General features: G+C 45.2%; 1 protein-coding gene across 5 annotated transcripts in view; it reads left to right on the plus strand.

Moving 5' to 3' along the window:
- fstl4 (follistatin-like 4) overlaps positions 1–19,561 on the plus strand; it is a 247,226-nt gene that overhangs the window by 101,477 nt on the left and 126,188 nt on the right. For all 5 annotated transcript variants that reach the window (XM_064349753.1, XM_064349757.1, XM_064349754.1 and 2 more), the window contains one exon: positions 10,792–10,825. In XM_064349753.1, coding sequence (XP_064205823.1) covers positions 10,792–10,825 — 34 coding nt within the window. The remainder of the gene's footprint in view (positions 1–10,791; positions 10,826–19,561) is intronic.

Consider the following 19,561-nt stretch of genomic DNA (forward strand, 5'->3'; position numbering starts at 1 on the left):
TCCAAATCCCGTAATAGGAACAGAATCATGCCTCTCTTCCGGAGAACAGATAGCAAACAGCTAGCTGTTGGCTGTGGAAATTTGATGACAACGTTGACTTGAGTCGAGGGGGGTGGGGGGTGGGGGGGGTGGGGGGTAAATACCAACAGGCTTTCAGGGAGGATTTCTCCATATAAATTTGGCAGAAATTACATGAAAGTCACATTCCCCACGCAAGGCCCTCAGCGCGTGATCTGCGGGACGTGATGGAGCCCGCGAGGTGCCGGAAGTTTTCACGGGTGACGCGCGGTTTGGATGGTGTGATGAGACGGTAACGTGAGGCACTTTTTTGGAAAGTGGTTGATGTGTGGCCCTTAATGGACGCCATCATCTCTCCTCTCCGCTCGACTTTGACTCCTCCTCCTCCTCTCGCTCTCTTTAATGGCCGTCAGTTGCTGTTGCGCTCGTTCCGTAGTTGACAGTTACCACGGTGACCGGTCACAATTGCTGTCACGCCTGCCGTTTTTCCTTTAATTGAAAATATCCTATTGGCTAAAGCCATAATTTGATTATACTGCTCTATTAAACAGCTCTTTAAACGCAGTGTACAGACCCCCCTTTAAAATACAGTGCAGGAATAAATGTGTCATTGGAAAGTGTGTCATGAGAGTACTGTCCCAGTGGTGTGCTGGGTTGCTATGCTGGGTCTCTCCGTTAGATAGACAGGAGGTTGCTATGTTGGGTCGGGTGGCGGTTTCTACTGTGTGCTGGGTTACTGTGCTGGGTCTCTCTGTAAGAAGGGTGGGTGGCGGTTATTGCTGTGTGTTGGGTTGCTATGCTGGGTCGGGTGGCAGTTAGCACTGTGTGTTGGGTTACTGCTGTGTGTTGGGTTACTATGCTGGGTCTCTCCATTAGAAGGGCGGGTGGCAGTTAGCGTTGTGTGTTGGGTTACTGCTGTGTGTTGGGTTGCTATGCTGGGTCGGGTGGCAGTTAGCACTGTGTGTTGGGTTGCTATGCTGGGTCGGGTGGCAGTTAGCACTGTGTTGGGTTACTGCTGTTTGTTGGGTTACCGCTGTTCGCTGGCTTGCTGTGTGGGTTCTACGTGGGGGTTTCCCGCGGTGGCAGTTGACACTGTGTTGGGTTGCTATGCTGGTCGCTCATCATTGCAACTGTGTGACTGCGTTGTACTGCTGCGTCGGTGGCAGTTCAGCACGGTGTTGCGATTGCTGCCCTGCGCACTGATCGGCGTGGTCAACTCCTGAGCCACATGTTGTGTGGAGTTGCTATGCTGGTGTCGGGTGGCAGTTAGCACTGTGTTTGTTTTACCCTATCTGTGTCGGTGCCCTTAGTTACCTGTGTGTTGGGTTACTGCTGTTTGTTGGGTTACCGCTGTTCGCTGGCTTGCTGTGCTGGGTCTCTCCGTGGCGGTTCCCGCCGTGTCATTGGCTGAGCATTGACACTCCCGTGTTTGGCCTGCGGGGGCCATGCTGTCCCCTCTCCCATCCATTGCAATCTGCGGGCCTGACACCTGCGCTATTACCTGCTGCTCGGCGAGCCCCGAATCGCTCAGACGGGGTAATGCGATCTGCCCCGCGCGCTGCCGGGCACTGAATCGCGCCGCTCTGAGTCCCAAACTCCTCCCCAATGAGCCTCCCTCACATAATGCGATTCCCGCGAACAGACTGAGAGAGCGGCTTCTCCGATACCGTGGTGCTGTTTGCGCGGGTCAGTGAACGATGCCGCGTTTACCTCATTTACCCCACCCCCCCCCACTTTCATCTGCCTGATCGGTGCCCTTCAGGTTGACCTCGCTCGTTCTCCATTAAGCCGTCAGTGTGAAAGTGTCAATATATCTGAAGGACGGATTTAACCCTTTGAAGAGCAGCCTAGGTTTTTTTTTTTTTTTTTGGAACGTTTCTTCAGTGTCAGTGTTCTAGAACTCCGTTGCTTTCGGTCGCCGGTAGTGATTGTGACATCAGCATTAGAATGTTCAGTTTAAGAACGTTTCCGATCACTCATTTGTGACCTCACAGCTGAAAGGGTTAATTACAGACGTTATGTACAGGTGTGTGCCGGACTTCCAGTGGGTAAAAAAAACACACCTGCGCACACACCTCTTCACGATCGATCCCTGAACGATCTGCTGAACCTCTGCTCAGCCTCGGTTTTATGACGGGGCCAAAATGAGATGAAGAAAATTAATGTAGTGCATTTGCCAGGCTCACATAAAATACATTTTACATGATTATTTCTTCTCAATATAATTTATAGACTGGCATCATTGTCAGATATAGATATATTTTTAATTTACTAAAATGCTGCTCACCGTACTGAAAAAGGGCTGGGCCGTTGTTTGTTATGGTGATGGCAGTAATTCTGAACTGCATGACCTCATAGTAAGCTCTGCCGTCTGCAATGCTGACCTGTGTGCATGTGCGTACATTTACTTCCCTATCTCCTATGGAGAAATAGTCATTTTATCAGGACTCGGTGTGAAAACCTATTGGGCGAGAACTTTAAGCCTCCCATCCTTGACAGGAAGAACCGGTGATATGCTGGATGAGTTCTTTTTTTAGATGATACCTTAATCTGTCCGGGGGAGGGGGGGAGTTTATTCAAAACCACAAAGCTGTAAACTCTATCTCCAGACCCGGTGCACTTTGCATTAAATGCCAGCCGCAAGGTTGTGCTTCCTTTCTTTATTTGTATGGTTTTTATCTTACAGTCTATGACAGAGTCCACACCCCCCCCCCCCACACACACACCCCCACACCCCCACACCCACGCCAGGTTAATAACTTCTGAAATTGGTTTCCATTGGATACCCTTCTGTCACTCACCACTTTGATCCCTTCTGAACTGATTTCTGAATTGCCGTGATCTAGAACTGCGACTCTGGCGGTTGTTATTGAATTTTAAAATACACTAAGCTATGAAGTGTTACGGCAACAGCAAATGTGACCATCAGAGTAATGTACTGTTTGTCAATATTGCATTATTTAAGTACATTATTTTGTCATGCACAGAGATGTATTATTGTTCTAAAGCTTTATATTTAGCTTTATATTTTGCTAGCACGTCAGCAAACTGTAGGCTCTGTCATGTTAATGTCCTCTCAAATTATTTTTAAAGACTTGGATTTATCTGTACAAGTTTGTCACTGCTATGAACCCGATGGGAACAACATCCTGTTTTTTTGTGTGCAAAACAGAACAAGAGGTTTTTTTTTCTCTTTGTTTGATCATTTTAAACCAAATATTGCAATCCTGACCACAGTGCCCAAGTTACTGATCTACATTATAACAAAAAAAAAAGAAACTTTTCCTCAGTGTGGCTGGGATAATCTATCTGAAATATAACAGTTTGCTCTGGCTGGTTTTTAGGAGGCTTTTGTGTAGTGAAAGAAAAATTTAAGCACCGTTCATGGCATTTTTGCTATGGTTAGTCTCTAGAAATACCCCTACAGGAAAGCGACTGTAAATAAAATGCCACCGATGGTACGGTTGTACGCCCTCATGATAAGCTAATGGCCGTGAAGCATCGACTCTTCTCTCGGAACCTGACTCTCTGTGTAATTTGGGCTTTCGTTCACCCGAAATATATCCCCCCTGATGAAGGCATCGGAGCTCACGCTGCGGCTCATCTCCTGACGAAAGTTTTGCGAATGTAATTTCTGCCGGTAATCACTGCTGCCCTAATTGTGTGTGTCTCTTTTTTACCCCCCCCCCCCCCCTTTGGCTTGCGTTCACGCGGCTTCACGTCTCCTGATTGCTCATTAAGTCGTCGCGTTTTTTAAAAATACATGCGAGTGTTTGTTTGTGTCTTCACGAGCATAATTTGGCAAATTAATTTTTGTTTACCGCTGAACTCTTGCAAATTCTTGTGGGAAAGGGTACAAAAACGGAAGCAAACGTTGATTTGATTCCATTTCGTCTGCGGAATTAATTTAATAACTGAACTGTACGCGGGCCTGGGCGTGTTTGACTCTCTGAATCGTTTGTAACACCAGGGATGAACTTATTCGTATAAATCTTTAGCTGATAAAGTGTGAAGGCATCTCGTGGATCGGATAGCAAGATGACCAGCAGTTTTTCACGTAAACCCCACTGCCTGTACTTTCCAATGAGAAATGTGAACAACGATTTAACTGTAGTTTCAACATCAGTTTCTCCTACAACACTGCTCAATGCTCACCGCACAAAATGTTTCGCACGATCAGATATGGCTTTTTTATTTATTTTAGGTTTACCAGTAGCCAATGGGATATTTAGGTTTAACAAATAGCTTGAGGGTGTCCTCTCATGAGGATGTGGCAATGTTGCTTTATAATGCTAACAGGAAGTGTGAAAATATAAAACAGGGCGATTTGTACTGCAGCTGTGTCCGACATACATCTTTGCAGGAGAGAAGAATTCTCTAGAACTGGATGCTAAATTAAATTATTCATAAAGCATGTTTTTGTGCACCCTTCTACTGTTACGTCTGGTGATTCTGAAAGGAGATCCAGCTCTCTAGCTATTCTCTAGCAGATGCAGTAGCTATTCATTACAAAAACCTACTTGTGGTAGGCCCATTTAAACAAGTATTACTGTTTATTTTATTTAGACTGCAGAGAAATTATTCATTCTGGCACTGCCGGTTTTCTGAATAAATCTGGAATGACATCGGTTAAAGTATGGCGTGAGATTAATTGGGGAGGGGGGGTCCGTGGGAGGGGGGGGGGGGTATTTGGGTCGTCAGTGGCCAAGGTTATATCAGCAGCCGGCCCGGGGAAATGATGAACACGCTCCCGGTCACCGTTTCCACCCCAGACAAATTTGAACTGACAGAAACCCTCCCCCCCAACCCCCCCTCCGTCCCCCCTGCTACAGATTTCTGTCCTCTTAAAATTAGGCCGGGTCGCCGGGCAACCCAAAGCGATATTTCGATGTTCGTCTGGGGCCTGCGCTATGAGTGTTATTGAACTCGGCGCTACAAACGTTTCCACGGCGATTTATTAGATGCCACAACATAGCGACCAAACCGAACTTCCTGTCAGAGAGAAAGCAGATTTGCTGGATAACTCGGGAAAGTAAATTCCTTCTTTCAGGTGGTTATTTAACCTTTTCAAACGGAATGTTCTCTTCTCAGGAGCCCGCACAGGTGTCTAATTTTCGTGATGACTGCAGGAGCTTCTTGTCAGCTGCTGCCGTGCTTACACGAGGGCGGGAAAAACATCTAATTAAACATCTCGGGAGACGACGCGCCGGCTGAGCTCCAGGATTAAAAGTTTCACTGAAAAGTTCCGTTTTGACGGGCACACATTTTCAGAACCTGCCACATTTTAGGACCACCTTGATCAACCTCGTTAATTTATCAATATCAAACAAAAGTAAAGGTCATCCAATTTGGAAGGAGTCCAAGTGTTTAAACAATGAGTAAGGGGTTGAGTAAATCTGTCATCAGTGTTTGCATCTCCGTGCAGTAATGAACTCTTAAACTGGGATGGCTACATGCAGGATGCGTGTTTTCATGCCCAATGGCACCACTCCATCTTTTCCCAAGATGGCGGGAAAGTTTGGCGTTAGCGGGAAGCCCGTGTGCTCCCTGTTTTTGACCTCCTCTGCTCTCTAGTATAAGACTGACTGTGTTGGAATAAGTGGGCGTAAAAAGCCCCCTTCGATTCTCAGCTGGACGCACGCCACAGTAATTATAATGAATAGAGCTTAAACGCTTAAAAAAAATAAGCTGTGCAATTAAATATGACTGCAACGCATGCTCGCAGTTGTTCTTGTTAATCGTGTTCATTTTGCTCTTGGAAAGAAGAAGAAGAAAAAAAAGATTTTCAATTTTGCATTTAAGTGTTTTCTAAACATTTTGGTTTTGCGTGTCATAAAAAATGTGGGCTGTGCATAGTTCTAGGGGACACATAACATATTCATATTCAAAACCTTTCTCATCAGAGGAGTGGATGTGATGTTGGTGGAATTACATTTATTGATTGATTCTGAGCGCTGCACTGTTTAACACTATAAAGGAGCCTGAGTGTTCGGGTTATGTTTTGTTTATAATGATCTAAAACACGCAACGCATACTCTGGTGGCATTATTTTAATGGATGCTGCAGAAACATCCGCACAAGTCCTGGCCTCTTTGTATCATGGGTCTTTAAGATGTACTGCAGGTAAAGCCCTTACTTGTCACTGCCTACTTTAAGATAAGCTGCGGTGGGCTTACTTGGTAACCAAAAAAAAAAAAATCTGCAGGTTTTCATTAACAAGGCTGTACATGACACGCCACTATTGTTGCACATTAAAACCTTTTAAGGCATAGTTCTTGTAGTCTACACTGATTTCCTTAAGGCAGAACATCCTATCGTGATTCTCTTGGTCATTGTGATTCATAATTGATGTGGACTTTGGGCGATGTGTCTGTCATATCATTGATTACAGGCATTTAGCAGACGCTCTTATCCACAGTGACTTACACAAAATTTTACACTGCATTTACATTGCATCCATTTACACAGCTGGATATAGGCTATACTGAAGCAGTGCAGGTTAAGTAACTTGCTCAAGGATACAACGCCAGTGTCCTACCCGGGAATCGAATCTCCAACCTTTAGGTTACAAGACCAGCCCTTACCCATTATAGTGACTAAATGTCATTTTTACATTTATTTCCTGTGCTGTTTGTTCTACATTTCACTGTGTACATAATAGTTCCCCCTTGTAAAAGAGGTTCCTAATGGAATTTCCTGGTTGAATGAAGGGTAAATAAAAAATGCATTTCTTAAAGCAGCACAATTACTAATCTAAAAATTTGAGATGGGGGGCTTTCCTTTCTGCTGTGGCCAAATTAACTCTCTAACGCTTTAAGAAAATGAATGCCATGATGATAACTTAATTTGATAATTATCATTAAATGATACTACCCTTTCATAAAAGTATTTTTTCATAAACAAGCCTGTGATTTATCTCACGGATTTGGATCGCTGGGCCTTGATCGTGGGAAACGTGCTATAAAAGGCTCACTGGCCTTTTTGAGTCAAATTCTGGTAAAAATGAGCGAATTCCACTGATACGCCTGAGTTAATACAGTGTAATAATCCTTCTTACATTTTCCCCCTTTTCATAAAAATGAGATCTAAGGGAACCCATAACTCCACCGTCACCGCCAGCCAGCGAGACAGACCTTTAGAGGCAGTTATTCTGCTAGTGTGATGACGAGGAAACCAGAATTCAGCACTTTTTTCCCCCAAAGTTAAATTTTCAGGGTTCTGTTTGCTAAGCTCATCAAACGCACATTCAGACGGAGCTTTCCCAGGTCTGGGGAGGAACTCAGTGGTCACATTGCAGTGAAATACTGTATGTTACCTATCAGAGGTAAATACAGGTGCCACCTGCCATTACACCTGCCACAGTTGTTGAAGTTAAGAGCTGTCGCTCTCTTGTTCGAATTGCCTGTTAAATTTGGAGATGACAAACTCTTACTCTCAATTAAAGAATAGATAATTTGATCATTTGGGTTGAATGCTGTTTCAATACTGTGATTTAAAAAAAGATTGCTGACATTATGTAATCAGAGTACTCTATACTCTGTGTCATGGAACTGGTTAGTGTCATGAAATACATTGTGTCTTATGGAATTGGGTGTGTCTGTGCGTGTGCGCGTGTGCGTGTGCGCGTGTTCAGTATAGGTGAAATGTAATGGTCATATTGTGCAGTGAAGCCCAGAGTAAATAAAGGAGTGATATATACCTCTCTTCTGTCAGCGCCATTATGGATACCTGCTGCAGGAGTACCGATAAGATAGGAGGGCTGCTTCTTATTGTGTTCCATGAAAGATAGTCGTTTTTACTTTTAATGCAGGCTCATGGTGTACAGTAAGAACGCAAGAACGTTTGGTAATGAGAATCCGGCCCTTCAGCTTGTGTAGGCTTCTCAGTTTCCCTGCTGTCTATAGAGTGTGTAGCACTGAGTGTTTCAGCCACGGCTACCCAACCCTGTTCCTGGAGATCTACCCTCCTGTAAGCTTTCACTCCAACCCTAACAGAGCACACCGTATTCAGCAGCTAGTGAGCTAATTGAGCTGCTAATTAGTAGAAACAGGCATGCCAAATTAAGGGAGAACTGAAAACCTACAGGACAGTAGATCGCCAGGAAGTGGGTTGGGGTTACTTACTTAAAAAAAACAATAACAGACCCAGATTAATGGGGGTGTTCCTCCACACAGTTAAACTCTGACTGACGACAGACGTCTTATTTTGCTAGTTAAACCTTTCCAGCAAGAAGCAGCTCTCCTTAATTTGTTCATCCAGATGAGCATAGAAGCTCTTTCCTGTGTTTCGGGGAAAAAAAAATTCCCTACGGTTTTCCTCTTCGAGCAGTCGAGTCGAAGATCGCCCTCCTTTCCCCGCGCTAACCTCTGTCATTTAAGACTCGCACTAATATCGCCGCTTTGTTTGCCTGCCTGCCTGCTTCAGAGTGTTCCGCGTACCCATGGAAACCTCAGAATCTCGGAGTTCCGCCGTTGCCGGGAGCTTTTTCAACTGATTAACCGACACGACGGCTCTCTCCCGTTCGGCCGTGCCGTCGGTTGCCACAGCAGCGCACGCTCACGCTCACGCACACGTGCACGCTCCCTCCACCGTCGGCTCTCAGTTTAATCAGCAGAACCCTTTCCCTCTGACGCACAGATGAGAGATTGTCGAGAAGAAAAAAAAAAAAAAAAATGAAGAAATAAAAAACCCTCCAGGGCAGCGAAGCCATTTAACGATTAATCAAATGCCCTCGTTGTATATCTTGTCGTGTGCGATTTAAATGCCACGCAGGCCCGACCTGTAACGTGATTCTCTTTGATTTCATTTCAGCTATTTATTGCCTCTGACAATTTCATTACTTTTAATAAAAACCATTAGACGCGCAAAACAGGTAACTGAGGGGCGCGTTATTGTCTGCGATATTACTGCACGTTGTCACGTTTTCCGGGAGGCGAAGGCGATGTTTAATCTTGAAGAACCGTTCCTCTGTCAGCACTTTCATTGTCAAAGGGCCTTTCCGTGTCAGACGTCCCCGTGACAAATGTTGATAACTGTATTTTCTTAATTCTCAAGGTTAATGTGGAATGCGCGTGTAATATATGGGGCACCAGCCTGCTAAGCAGGTAATACGTGACATAAGGTGAAGTAGTGTAGGTAGTAGGTAGATAGTACTGTAAGTGTTCAAACTCATTTCCCTGGCAGTTATGTTGATATATGCTTCTTCTGTGGTGTGCATATCCTCTGCACAAGGCCATGGCACTAAATCAGCCTTTCCTCCCTCCGTGCCTCAACAACAACCCATTTCCACGCTCACGCGCGTATAACGCAGGCCTTTGTCGAAGCTGAAGCACGGGCAGCGTTCTGGAGAAAGGAGAGCGCAGTACTCCCAATAGATCCCATTTCTCTGAGTTGGTGTGGATGGTTCGCATGCAGTTTAGACTGACAGCTGGCTTGAGAGTGACAGATTTGAAGTGGCTAGAGTTTCTGTTGACGTGCACTCGGATGCTGGGTGGGAACTGAGGGGAAAAATTAACTCAGATTCCCCAGTTTATTACAGATCAGAAGCACGGGCCTTATCAATATTATACTAACCCATATCCTGTCTTAGGAACTGTCTTTTTATGAGTGTGTTATGCATGCTCCTACTGTTATCGTTCTGTCAGTTTTAAGAATGTACACACACCCTCAGGGTACAGATATAGCTGAAGATGTTCTGTTCCTTTTATTGAAAGTTATGACTGTGCTTGGATACCCCGCTGCATTTTCAGTATGGCGGTAACGTGCTTTATCGATCAAACATGAACTTGCACATGGTGCTGTAACAATGAGCTGCGTTTCCCTGGACAGTTTATTTGTTTTTAGAGGTTTCTAATGCACTTTGCCTGTGTTCATACACAATATAGTTTCCCACAGTATAGTTCTAAACTTTACTGCAGGAGAGCTTGTGTTGAGGATGGGGGTGGAGGGGGTGGGTGTGTGTGTGTCTCCCCCTGATTGTACAGGGTGTCTTTGGGCGTCTGCCACAATGTTGGGACGTGTGACAGTGTTGAGACTCCTGGTCATAGTGAGTTAATGACGCAGCCTGTGAATCTACTAATTATTGTGAATTAAGTCATGGAACGCGATGCGCAGTTATGTTCCCTGCCAACTTCGAGCGAAGTGTTGCCAGCACTGCTACTGCAAAAAGTCTTTGTTCAAATGGGAACAGCCTGATCTAATTTTTCCCCTTCCTGCCTTTTGTTAACTCTGCCAAGGAGGTTTTATAACAATGCCTGTCTGTCCGTCTGTCCGTCCCTTCTTGACAGACATATCTGGAAAAGTAATGGCCGTTATACTACACAGCCGCCCATATACGTTCCTTCTAGTTTCATCTGTTATGCTTGAGCTCCGAAAGGGATGTTGCACATCTTTGTAAAAAAAACTTCTTTTTACATCTGTTTTTTTTTTTTTGCCGTTAATTAAAGAAAGAGCGTTAGACTACGCGGAGGAGAACAGCTGTCATGGTTCCGAGAGAAAGCCCTTTCTGGTGCGTTTGGAGAGGAAATCGCGGCAGGCATTCTCAGGCATGGCGGTGCGGTCCTTCAGCGACGTGACGACGCGTCAAAACGAACGCAGGCAGCAGGTGTCCCGCAAGCGAGCGCTGTGGAACATCGTCTGAGGAGGAGGGCGAACGCGTCGATCTGGGACGCGGTGCGAAATGCCGCGGTTGTGCCGTTAGAGGAACAACAAAAAAAATGAAGAACGGCTATAACCAGAGCCATATGTTTATTTTGCGTCTGTCTTCTTTTGCAGCAAATTGGAGGGGACGATGGGAAGACCAACACATGTAAGTACTCAAATTTTCTTCTGTGTTTTACTGCTTCATTTGATTTGTTTTAGCCATTTCATCTATTTACCTTTTTTCTTATCATTGGAATAAAGTGTTTTTCTGTTACTGGAATGTATAGCTCCAAATATCTTTTATTGACTTGCATGGATCATAGCTTTATATACCTGATCCATGGCGAATACTAAATGCTGACAGAACATTTTGAACACAAGCTACTATCTGGAAGTGTCTTAAGAAACATAGGAAACTATTTACCACTAGGTTTTGGCATGAAAAATCCATTCATTTCCACATTTAACGGCTTGCTGTGGCCTGTAATCTGATCTATACCAATTATCTTCACTAGATCTGCCAACGCTTTATAAAGTTTGCTGAAGGAAAACGCTGGATGCGTTTAGAGTACTGCGTCTGAGAGTAAAAGTTTTAATTGTGGAATAAAAGCGGAAAAAGACGGTCCTGAAATGGGGACGTGTCACATTCAGTGGCACTCTGTGAACTATCAAGGCGGAGATGCCTCTCTGCACAGTCGTAAAAATGAAAGTAAACAGTATATTTGCATTATAGACTTTCTGGTGAAACGTCGGCTTTGTTAGCGAGGTAATAAATTCCTACTTGTGTATCACTGACCGTGGAATCTGTGCGATGAAAGGGAATGGCCTCTGGTAATGGAGAATGGAGAGCTGCACCATGCTTTTCAGCTCTTAGCCCATGGAGTGAGCTGGACTCATTGAGTAAGATTGAATTATTCAGATCCGCTGGTTATTCATCCCTTGGGGCTAATTATGCAGCGTCTGTTTATGGGCTAAACTTCAGCACCATCTCCACCATCAATAAACACATGCCTGCTCTTTCTCATTCCATCTCTCTCTGTCTCTCTCTCTCTCTATCTCACACACACACTCACTCTTTTTCTCTCTGTCTCACACATACAGAGACACACACACACACACACACACTCTCTTTCTCTCTCTCTGTCTCTCTGTCTCTCTCTCACATACACATACACACACACACTCACCTTTTCTCTCTCTCTCTCTCTCTCACACACACACACACACACACTCTCACTGCCAAGCCTCTTCTGCTCACTTGCAGATTGTGGCATTAATCGAAGTGGCCTAATTTGAATGGCGTGGTGTCGGTCTACCTGTGAATACTACTGCGTATAAGACCAAGGTCTCTCGCTCTCTCTCTCTCTCTCTCTCTCTCTTTCCCTCTCTCTCTTTCTCTTCTCTCTCTCTGTCACTGTTTCTATCTCTCTCCATCTCTCTCCTTTACTCTCTCTCTCTCTCTGTCTCTGTCACTCCGTTTCTATCTCTCTCCATCTCTCTCCTTTACTCTCTCTCTCCATCACTCTGTGTCTCTCCCTCTCACCCAACATTGAACAAATGGCATTTTCGGCAGCGGGCGAAAGTGCGTTCGCTGAAGACTTTCGCGAAAAGGTCACTCTTCGTCAAAAAACGGAGGCGCGTCTCCGCGGCTCCCACGTTGCCGAAAGTACGATCGGGGCATTCCCTCGTTTATCTTTCGCGGAGAGAAAGGTGATTAATTTCGCCTCCAGTGCTTAATTTATGAACCCGTGTGGCGGTTTAATCAGGGTTCGTTACCGTCACAAATTAAACAATGGGAGGAGACAAACTAAGTGAAGCGGGCCCTGTGGTTCATTTAGACGGTAATTGGGTGCGAATTAGACGGGGCAATGCCGACAGAGCCGCTCTCTAACAAGCTGTAAATGACTGGGGAAGGGGAGGGGGGGGAGTGGGTTGGGGCGTGAGGGGGGAGGGAGCCGTTTCGCTCAGGAATGCCGGAGAACGAGAGCTGATCGGGGGGAGATCATAAAGACATAAGGAGAATGCTGTTGAGTAGAGGTGGGCAACGTGTCCGTTTCTGGTTTTCATGCAAACTGGCTTTCTGGCCTTAAGTGCTTAATTAGCTCCTAACGTTTACGCCTTCGAGCAGTTCAGCTTCATGTCTTGATAAGCTCATGGATTACAGTCGAAGATGGTTCTTGTGTCCCCATATGAAAAGTTTTACTTTGATCTGATCTGTGAGTGTACCGGTGTTGGCCAATTAGCTCGTTCAGCCCGAGTAATGGGTGGATAAGCACCTGCTCTCCAGGACTGGAACTCCCCCCCCCCCCCCCGCTGTAGAGAGAAGTAAGGGATGTGGCTTGTGTCCGTAGCATTCTGCTTGCATTACTTCCGTATTCTGAACTGCTGTGTGTTTCATCGTCATGCCTGGGCGCGTGGCGGTACCGCACAGAGGGGGCAGGTTTCTATGCGCTTGCTTAAAGGGTAATGAGGGCTTTTGTTGAGTCGCTGCTCTGCCGCGGAAACCTGCTGCATTGGAAAAGCGTTTACGTAGTGCGCCCATTCTCCTGACGCGCTGGGACGTTGTTTTCGCGGTAATAGAAATCGAAGGACCGTCGCTGTGGAAGGGGAGGTTGCTTGCACGCACGCATGCACACGCATGTGGGCGGCGCCTCGGAGAGATTCTTGGCATGTAGGAAAAGCAGCACTCTCATTCGCCGGCCGGCTCTTCATGGCGTGCCAATGACGGCGAATCATGAGCGACTCTTAGCTGAGTCAGGTAGGGTTTGGCCCGTGTGGGGACAGGAACTCAGAGAACAGTGAAGTCAAATCATTAACGGCCATATTAAAAAGATTTTTTTTAATGGTTACACGCCATTGCCAAGTAGTATCGTCACATCGCATCATTAATGTACTGAAGAGCGATGGACGTTAGTCAGAATGTGATTCATAAACCGTCTGGACAAAAATTATTGAACCGTCAAATTAAATTAAATTTTCAAAAAATGTGCATTGCTCCTGTCAGGTCTGGCTTTGTCTTTAACTCATCATCTTCAGGACACTGAGGTGCCTTCAGATGAATGGATGGAAGGACAGTTATTATGGGCTGGAAGACAAAGGTCACAGACAAAGTCAGCCGTGCCAAACATCTAAAATGTGAGGTCACGTTCTGGCAATTTGATGGAGCCTGTGAAAACTTTCATAATCCACAGGGGGGTCCATGGCTTTCTGAATCAGACCAAGGATATTTGCTACATTTTCTTTTTACTCTTGACTGAAAACAAAACAGGAATTGGCACTCAATGCAATATGTTAATGGCTTTTCGATCAGGTTTATGCGAAGGTGCAAAAAACAGTTAAATCTTTGTGAGCTACGCAAAGCGTCACAAACTCTTTCGCGATTAAATATGCCACTTGCGTCTGGAAACACTCCGTGTCCATTGGGGCAGCATCGAGTGGGCACAGTTTTAATTTAAGCAGGGCTTTCCAGTTCCCCCGCCGCTGACATTATGAGCTCCGTTTCTGTCCAATGATGGGTTTCTGGTTCAGGGGGTGAGATGAGATCACAGGACCTGCATAAGGAGATGCTGTTTTTGCCGGTTGAGAGTTTGAGAATAAGTCACCGAGATGGGCATCTCATTCCTCCGGGGTCTCTGCGGCACTTTGTCACTCTGTAAAGGACAAAGCGTATTTGCATATCTCCGGGGAAAATAGAAATATTAATCAGACGCTGTCACGTCGGGTTATATGACTCGGTAAATACGTTTCGCTGCTTAACGCGCCCGCGTATGCTTTCAGTGTCGCGGGCTCAATGATATTTAAGTGCTCAGCAGGTGCTTCTGACTCTATGGCTTATTTAACCCTTTACGGCGTGAGATCACAAGCCGCGTGACTGGAATGTTCTCAACTGAACATTCTAACGCTGATGTCACAATCGCCGCTGGCAATCGAAAGCAATTCTAGAGTTCTGGAATACTAGAGTTCTAGAACACTGACTTAGAATTAGAAAAATCTTTTTTAAAAAAACCACTCTTGAAAGGTGTAAATGAATGTTTCCTGCTGTTGTCTTTCTTAAGGGTTCAGAGTGTGTTTCAGGCAATGGCATATTGCATATTATGCATGAACTTGCATAACATGCAATATTCAAATTCATGCATTGTATTACAGGAAATGACATGTTGGGTGTATTTCCGGGATTAAGCTTTTAAATGACCACCGATTCGAGAGCATCACTGGCGTATGAGAGCATCACTGGCGTATGAAAATCGATTGCGTGTGCGCAGACGGTGAATCGGAGGAGCCGGGCGCGTTCCGAGGAGGGGAGAATCGACCGGTTTCCTGCGCAGAAGGGACGTGTTTGTCTGCGGCGTCTGACAGGTCGGGCGCACGCGTGCGTGGGGGAGGAGGGAGCCGGGGAGGAGAGCGGCGAGCTTCTCCTCCCAGCTCGCCGACACTCCAACAGTCTGGCAGGGGGCCCAGTGGTGACGAGCGCGGAGCGGGAATACGGGCCGGCGTTCCCGGCGTTCCCAGCGTTCCCGGGGCTCATTATTAATTAGCGCCACACATTGATTATTCAGACGCGGCTGTCGGGGGGTGGGGGGGGGCGAGGGGAAGGGGGGGGAACCCCGCAGGGATGATCTCGACCGCCGAGGCTCGACCGGAGAACATATGCTGATTCGTGTCTCCGGGTCGTCATGGAGATTAGGTCTGGGGCTCCTCTATGGACTCCCACGGCTGCTGCTGCTGTCCTTCTCCTGACCCTCCTGAGACTCGACGGGGAAAAAAAAAAAAAGTTTAAGCATTTAAATTTTTTGTCATAATATAAGTGTCCTGGATGACCAAAAAAAAATATGTTGCAGTGAAAATATTTTTTTAAATAATATTATACATTTTATTCTAGTGAATGTCCATTTCAGTTCAGTAGAATATATGGTTTTTGAAATTGAGACTGGTGTCCCCTCTAGGGGACAAATATGGATTGCTGAGTTTTAGGAGGTTAAATCTAAGCTTTAAGCAAGATTTAAGATGTCTTGTTCAGAGCACTTCTTTGATCGTTTCTGGGGGAAAAAAAGGTTCTGGCTTCAGAAAATCATTGCAGAAATGTAGACGACTAATGCATTTGTAACTCATTTCGCATGGAAAGGCAAATATGGTTCTAAAAATGTGGGAAGCTTAAGAAAGCCTAGCGGCTTGTGCGGGAAGCCATAACTGTTGAGCTAATCGGATGAGTCCGATTATTTCAGCTGCAGCGATTCTGCACGGGAACCGAGGACACAAATTTTGGAGAAATTAAACTGAAGAAAAAAAGTCAATTTGGAGCATTAATTTGATACATTGGTTGAATTATGCATTTTAGAAGATAGTTATGAGGTTTGTTTTTATGTGTGCTAAATGTTTAATGTTTATAAAATGGCAAAAATAATGTGAAATGTATGTAAAAATGGCAATTGAGTTTGTCTCAAATGGTATGACCGTACTGAAATTGTCAGATTAACAAAGGGGTAACATTCCAGCTTCAAAGAATCCCAAACGATCGGAGAAAAATGAGGAAAATGGAAAAACCAGCAAAGACTGCAGACCTTTTCTCTACGTTGATTTGACTGCTTTGAGTCAACAGCCCTATTGACAGTCCATACGTATAATGACACTTATGGACTATGAAATCTATGGATGGCAATGGCTCCCTGTTGCTGCAAGATATTTTTGCACCCATAAAAACATCCTATTAAAACGTCACACATAATGCTTTGCTCAATTTGTGATTGTCACATAATAGAAAATGTATGAATTATCTAATTATTTCTCTTTCTGTCAGTACTAAAATATAATCAAACGCAAACATTGAATACATCCTTGTGTGCATGTAAGTGCTCTGAGATCTGCCTGCTGAGATCTCAAATGCAGTCGGTCTGCTCTGCCAGAAAAGAATGTGTACCCATAGGGGTACAGTAGCTTGTCACTGGGGCAGTACACTCACAGGTGTGCCCATTGTACCCTTTTGGATTCATATTTTCAGGGGAAAATATGACCCCCAGTGAGGGAACATTAGCAGGAATTGTGTCTCAGAGAGCAAAAACGGACCCCCACCTGTACCCCCTTTTTCGGACAGGTACGTATGCTTTGAGTGTCAGGTGCAAATGAGTCGGTAGGCACCAAAAAAAAAAAAAAAAAAATACTACAAAGGTTTTAATATTGTGTTTGTATTTTTGTCATCACTTGCCCATGACAAGCAATTTGCTACTATCCTCATTTCTCTAGCCCCGGCAGAACAGCCAGCCTGCCAAGCGCTTGGCTTTGAAGGTCTGCTCCGTTCCGAAAATTCAATATGCAATTTGTGCATTTCCACAGAGCACTTTAAGCGCGCTCTCCTCTTGTGCGTTTACGAGGCGCTGTCACCCGAGAGAACGGCGGAAATCGCCTGACGAACATTCCCCGTCCCGACGACGGCACAGAGTTACGGCGTGCGTCACGCTCAACACGACGCCGACTTATTTTTTTATTCGTTTTTTTTTTTTTTGTTTCGTTTTGTTTTGTAGACCCTTTCTTCTTCACGTGAACGGTTTGCCGTGTTCTTTTCCGAGGAACGTAAGCCTTCGGGTCTTATGAATATGCTAACACGAATGACAACGGCAAACAAGCTCCAGTAATAGGGGTGGAGGTGGGGGGTGGGGGGTGGTGTGGGGTGGGGTGGGGGGGGACCCTTTGGATATTCCGCTGGTTGTCTCAAATTAAAATGCTGCATTATTTATAAGACGACAAATCTGTAACTGACTCAGGTAACATTTTTCACTGTGCTTTCAGACACGTGTGTGTGTGTGTGTGTGTGTGTGTGTGTGCATATTTCTACATGGAACAGCAAAATACGGCTTGGGAAAAAATACATTGAAAGAGCCACCTGATAAATCTAATTTGGCCTACGCTGCAGTTCTGTTTGTATCCCAAACCACTCAAATGACTCAACAGAGAAATTGCTATTCTACAAAGCTTCTGCTTTTGTCATTCTTGAGCAGGAAGTAGTTTGCACAAGGCCGCCCTCCCAAGTCCGTCACACGTAAACATGCGTATTACTCAGTTTGTTGTATTATTACTCAGATGTGCTCTTAAAATGGGTTGTTTTGATCCTGGATGCTGATTGTCTGCGGCGGTCGTACTACTGTGCTTGTAAATCCAATACAAATGACAATTTATCAAACGGCCTGATTGTAAACAGAATTATTCAGCACACAAACCGTTTTTTTTTTTTGTAACAAGCGACTGTTTTTTATAAAAGCAGTGCGGCACTCAAGGCGTGCTGTATCGTGAATACATTCAGGAATACAGCGCGGCCTCTTGTGCTGTACTTCTTAAGCACCATGCACATCCATTGCTAATATAATTCTTTTTCTAGTATTCACACACCGCTCGCATTCAGTGAAGTCTCTAGTGAACTGCACCCCCCGTGAACACAAGCATCTGTAGTTTATTAATATCCTAAATTTCGCCGCCACACTGAAAATGTATTATTGCAACGAGGATACAAGCGGCTTTGAAATGGCCTGCCGGTGAAGTGTTTACTTCCAGTGACAAGGAGGAGCCCGTCCTATTGTCTGACGTTCCCATTCATCGAAATTGTGCCCTGCTGCGCGAAGAAATGAAATGCCACATTTAGAATAGGTTTGCCTCCAGCGCCAGAGTTTGTTTTGCATGTGATTTTCGAAGTTCCGCTTCCCTGGTTGTCTGTGACTCGGGTGTTCTGTAAGCGTGTGCTTCCAGTGAGTATGACTGCGCAGCTCAGCTGGGGGACTGCAGAGTGACTGCGCAGCTCAGCTGGGGGACTGCAGACTGACTGCGGAGTCCAGCAAATGCAAAACGTAAAAGGTCCTGTGAACTCAACATGAGAGATTTGTTCAAAAAAGAAAAAACTACAATAACACCTCATGTAATGACAATTCCTTAAAGTAATCTGTGGCCCATATTAGTCTTTGATAAAGCTATTGTGCTTGCCAGCTAAACTCAAGTGGCCAAGTGACAGTTAAGGAAAGCCATTTTAAGATTTAATCCCAGCGAGGTAACAGTGCCAGTGCCGTGTGAAATAACAGTGAGAGCGCCAGACCTTGAGGCCCGCCTGGGACCTTGGTGATTTATCCTTGAGAAGGACACCTTCCCTCAGTGACTCCAGCTGAATTTCGGCTATGAAATTTGGGTACAGTCTGCTCCCGGTTAAGCACTCTCCCCAGGTACGCCGATGAATCACAGGAATATGGAATAAATCTGAGGCGAGTTGCTCTCTGTGAAAATAAACAGAGTGGCAGCCTACTGTTTGATACGCTTCCAGGGAAAGGCTAGATTTCCACCTGATATTGAGGTAAAATGGTCGCTTTTCGGTGCAGTAAGTGTAAATCTGAGTTTATGTAGTTTCTCGTTTCCTAAGCTACGTGCAGAGAGGTAGTATATGTTATAGGTGCTGGACAGAGCAAGAGTAGATCAAAAAATACCACTCTAGAAGTGTGTCATAATACTGTAGCTAGCTATATTCTCATTGGATGGTTTGTCAATGAGCTGTCAATCAGAGAGACGTTGGGTCTTTAATGTACAGAAGTGTTAGCCTGGCAGTGAGTAATAGCGCTACCATTCACCAGCTATTGCTCCGTCAAACTGCGCTCTTCTTCCTTCAGCTCTTACCAGCAGATGTTACGTGTCAGTCTTAAGTAATGAATAATAAAAAGGGATAAAATAACAGATGCCCACAACTTCCCCGTGTGCGTTTGACCTTGAATCGGATTGGTAAATGCAGATTCTTTTTCCGAGCCCTGCTTTGTTTTGGACACGTTCGGGGTGCGTAATGATCTGACACCCGTGTTGAACGAGTAAGTTGTTCCAAACAGCAGGCGCAGTCGCTCTAAATATATCTCACATTAATTTGTTTGAATGCGTTTTCTGTTAC

This window comes from Anguilla rostrata, chromosome 9, assembly GCF_018555375.3.
Source record: "Anguilla rostrata isolate EN2019 chromosome 9, ASM1855537v3, whole genome shotgun sequence".
Taxonomy (NCBI): Eukaryota; Metazoa; Chordata; class Actinopteri; order Anguilliformes; family Anguillidae; genus Anguilla; species Anguilla rostrata.